At 49.7% G+C, this 5,000-nt stretch overlaps 1 protein-coding gene across 2 annotated transcripts in view; it reads left to right on the top strand.

The window, feature by feature from the left end:
- Positions 1-5,000, top strand: part of cacna2d2a (calcium channel, voltage-dependent, alpha 2/delta subunit 2a) — a 210,424-nt gene that overhangs the window by 169,082 nt on the left and 36,342 nt on the right. For both annotated transcript variants that reach the window (XM_076267984.1, XM_076267983.1), the window contains one exon: positions 3,623-3,673. In XM_076267984.1, the coding sequence (XP_076124099.1) occupies positions 3,623-3,673 (51 nt within the window). The remainder of the gene's footprint in view (positions 1-3,622; positions 3,674-5,000) is intronic.

Genomic DNA, 5,000 nt, shown 5'->3' with positions numbered 1-5,000 from the left:
ACAGCGGTCTGCTTTGTCGGTCTCTGTTCTATGTGTGTGTGTGGGGGGGTGGGGGAGGTAGCAGCAGCAGCTGAAGTGGAAGTGCCCATACCTTTGATGTGTTGTCGCCAGTGTTATTAAAGATGATTGCCCCCCCCACACACACACACACACACACACATATATATATATTACACTATTCACACACACTACACTCACTCTCTACACTCACATGCAGTCACTGTAACACACACACACACATACATAGTCACAGACTAGATTCACACACTTAAATCACAAAGACTCTCTCTAACAAACACACCCACATACACACGCACAAACACCTCATATTCACCTCTCTCATACGGACTTTCACCCCCTTTCTCTCTCTCTCTCTCTCTTCCTCCTCTCTCTCTCTGTCCACTCTGAGTGTTGAGTGGGCATGCTCACTGAGTGGCCAGAGCCAGCTCTCTCCTGCTGCCCTCTGTGCTCGGTGAGCTGTCATCAGTCTTCCACCCATCCATTTCCCCCTCTTGGCTTCTGTCTGCGAGCGAGGGAGAGAATGCAGTATACCCCCCCCCCCCCCACACACACACACACACACACACATCCTCCCACATATGCCCCCTGCCATGATTGGCTGCCTGGAACAGCCACTGAGGGATGGGGTGAAAGGTCACGGTGCAGGTTGGAGTGGCGTGTGCCAGCAGCTGGCTCGCCTCAGGAAACAGTGTGGAGAGAGCACTCAGTCAGAACACACACACACACACACACACACACACACGCGCGCGAATGCACGTGCACACACAGCCTGGCACAGCCAGTAAAGCCAGGCCCACACTCACACATTGAGAACACTACTAGAAACAAATACACATAAATGTTAAAACATATCCACGAACACATGACCACACATACACACACATACACACCAATGCACACAATACATACACACACACACACACACACACACACACACACACACACACACACACACTGCCTTTCTGCAGCGGCCCCTCTCTGTGGTGCTTGGCCCTGCTTCACAAAGCCGCTGGATTGGCCCCCATGGGCTCCAGTCTTCCCCAGCCAGGCCCAGCCAGCCAGCCCAACCAATCATCATCACCACAGGAAGAGGCCCCCAATGATTGGTCAGCCCCCAGCACATAAAACAACAACAACGTGGCAGAATCTACCAACAGTCTTCTAAACACACACACACACACACACACACACACACACACACACACACACACACACACACACTCACACGCACACACACACACACACACTCACACACACACACTCACACAAAAGGCACACCGGCAGCCGTGCTGGCTCTGCCGCTGCCAGGTACCCACAAGGCCGAGCGGTGCGATCTCAGAACTGGAGCCAGGAGCTTGAAGGAGTGCGCGATGGCCATCAATCTCCCCTCAGATTACACAGGGGCAGGGGGACGTAATGCCTTTTTAATTGCTACTGGAACGGTGTTTGTGTTTTTGTTTTGTGTGTGTGTACGTGTGTGTGCCTGGGTGTATGTGTGTGTGTGTGTGTGTGTGTGTGTGTGTTTGCGTTTGTATGAATGAGTGTGTGTCCATGTTTAATGTCAGCCTGTATCAGCGGCGCACAGACTCGGGTGTTTTGTTGCTGTTTTCTCACACCATGCATCAAACACACACAAATACACGGACACACACACACATACACACACACACACTTTTAGGCACACTTTCACTCTCCTACGCACACACACACACACACACACACACACACACACATTGGCTTTTTTTCTTCACATTTTTACTAAGATGGATCCTAAATACCACAGCAGATTCAAAATCAGAGGAAGCAACTGACTGAGTGACCAGACAAGGTGATCTTGTAAGGCCTCAGATGGGCAGCCAGAGTTTGGTCAGCTTCAAGGTGTGGTCTTAATGAGGGTGGGGTCAGTTTGATTAGCGACATGAATCAGTGGGGCTGGCAGGGACTTCAGCCTTGAGCCCTGGCCTCCTCCCTCTCCCATCTCTTTATCTCTCTATCCCTCACTTTCTCCATCTCTCCATCCCTCTTTTCTCCTTCCCTCCTGTCAGTGGTTGTCTCGGTGGCAGCGGCCGGCAGCCCTCAGCGGATTTATCTGAACTCCAGACCGGTCTGGTCGCAAGCCAGTCAGTCTGAGGTGCCTGGGAGCCCCTTCAGGCGGAGGCAGACAGACAGCCACCTCACCTAGCCAGAGCTCTAGGGCCACATGCATAACGCACAGACACACATATACACACACACACACACACACACACACACACACACACATACACACATATACACATACATACAAACACACACACACACACACACACACATAATCACATACACACCCACTCACACTCACACACACACACACACACACACACACTCACTCACTCTCCTGCCGAGATAAAAGGGCTGAAAGTGAATTCAACTGAATCTGCCAAACCATTGTAAACATGGCACATGCTGACATTATTCCAGAAGTCGTGACTGCAAAAGTAGTCTTAACTCCTTGGGTGAATATGAACTTTTTGCAAGAAAGCCATTTCTGAGAAACAAGCTCAGAGGTGGTCGTTGGAAATTTCGAGAGTGCAGTTTCCCAGAATCAGAAGAATGCCAATGTAGTGAAAAGTGTTGATTGAAGAAAAATGTATTGGGTCATCATGGCTCTTCAATAGGCTAAGTGCACGAAAGGCTCTCTGCACGAAAAGCCACAGGACAGTGTTTTATGCAAGTTTAATCAAAACCATATTAATACCATATTAACTGCCCCTGTGTATTAAAGGTTGTATCAGCGATAGCGGGGATACGTCACTTTTGATGTTCAAACAAAACAGAGAGCTAGCTCGCTACTCCCTCCCCCTCCCTCCCATGCAATTGAAACTCTCCTAAACGCGCATCTCGTCGGTTATTGGTTGAAACACTTTATTTTGCTTTTGAGTGGTTGCCAACCCCTGTTGGTAGCTATTATTTTTGTGTACAGATCTCGGAGCCTAGGCTGCCTACAGAGACGCAGTTTTTTGACGGCCTGCTTATGGGGCAGGCAGCTAGTGGATCGTTAGGAAAGATTAGATGAATGTGATCATTTATGTTTGGGCCATTTTTGTGCCTGAATTCGCTGATACAACCTTTAACCTCATAGCTGAAATTTGTTTGCAAAATCAATAAACCGTGGCTAATAGTTGGAAAATGACGGTATATGTCCCACTGCAAGTCTGCAATGGGGGTTAATAATCCTCTCTTAGACGTCCGTCTCCGCTGTTCTCCCCATCGGTCCACCATGGACTCCACAGAGCTTCCTTTCAGTGTGCCGTGTACATTAGCTAAGCCCTGGCTGCCACTCTCTTGGCCTTGGATGACAAGTTTAATCACCTCCTAATCTCAGTGGAGTGCGAGTGCCGCTGTAAAAGTTCTATTCAGGTGCCCCGTGTCCTCTCTGATGATAGCTTAGAGAAAAAGCCGTCACAAAAACCCCCGACAGAGGTTACGGCAGTGAGGGCGTTTGCCCGCGGAGCCTCAGCCACGCGCGCGGCGTGGTGCGGTGCGAAGTGACAGAGCCGGGGTTTTACCACCACTCGAATCTGTAATTGGTCCGTAATCATGCCTGTCTCTCTCCTCACAGGTACATCCAAGGAGCCTCGTCTCCCAAGGACATGGTCATCATTGTCGATGTGTGAGTATATCATACCACTCAAATACAACAGACCCCTATGAGCACACACGCACACACATGAATTCTCTTTTGCATACGCACACGCGCACACACACACACACACACACACACACACAGACAAATATATATTTTGATATTCCGAATGCACTCAGTGTCATTCACTGTGTTCCTGTCAGTCTAAGGTGTCATTGCTGTAGCATTAGTGCCACCTATTGGCACATGTCTGCATGCCACCTGTCTAGGTGTGCACGGACAGACTCGTGTCGGACACCATGCCACAGTGGTGGACTCGGCTCAGGCAGAAGAGGCGGGTGGGGAGCATCCGGGTCAGCTAAGGTTTCATGGTTATCATTTAGAGGTTCCGACACAAAATTATGTTGGCCTACGGTACGGCACATCTTTTGTCTTCTAACTTGCAGCCCTTATCTAACTCACCTGGCCCTCAGGTGCTCAGGGTCACCTACAGGCCTAGGAGAACTGAATCAGGTGGCCAGTGCCCTTAGCAGAGATGACCTTTTCTGATCACTAATAGCTTTACAGGTGCATCTTTGAAATGCAACACTATATGTAGTCCTCCGTTGTTGTTATGGTTGGCTGCTTACGGACATGTTGCTAGGACAACGGAGATGCGTAAAGACATATGCAGTGACTTCTCGACTCGGCTCTTCTTTGGCGCTCAGTCCATAGAAAAGTAAGCTGGTTCTTCAAAAGTTGGCATGTAGAATCAACACCAAACTGGCACAGGCACCAACCTATCACCAGGACTTGGTTCACTGGAAAAGCGATATAAGGAAGGCCTTCAAGCCCCTGATCACCCAGACAGTCAGGGGTGGATGTTTGAGCACCTCTGATCTGGAGTCAGTCAGCCCTAGACCACTTCCACGTCACCCCTGTGACACCTGCAGGAGCCATGAGCGCACCTTGCCGCAGATGAGCTCGGTGACACAGGCCTGAGGGGGCCTCGGTCTGCTCCTGAGCCCCGAGAGCCCCAAAGCCGCTTAAGAGACAGAGGAGCCCAGGCAGCCTTATCACAAGCCCAGCCCAGCCCAGCCCAGCTCCTGCACCGGAGTCTGCTGATCTTATCCACCAGCACCACCACACCACGCTCACGGGTGACCTTGGAGATTGGCTTTCAGTGACGTGAATTAAAGAGGCCAAATGCATGTTGGTGTGCTGGTTTTGTTTTGTGCCTTGATGGTTACTCCCTATATTTGTGAAAAATGTCACAGGTCAGTTTAATATATGTTCTGTAAAGTTATGTTCATTAAGGATACTTAACACATTATTTCTGAATTTATGATTTAGGTGTTGAGAAGATTTTGGTTGA

Source organism: Alosa pseudoharengus, unplaced genomic scaffold, assembly GCF_046254945.1.
Source record: "Alosa pseudoharengus isolate Yale_2024_CS ecotype anadromous, Long Island Sound unplaced genomic scaffold, YU_APseudo_1.1 YU_APseudo_1.1_scf_5, whole genome shotgun sequence".
Taxonomy (NCBI): Eukaryota; Metazoa; Chordata; class Actinopteri; order Clupeiformes; family Clupeidae; genus Alosa; species Alosa pseudoharengus.
This window is presented reverse-complemented; position numbering and strand designations above follow the sequence as displayed.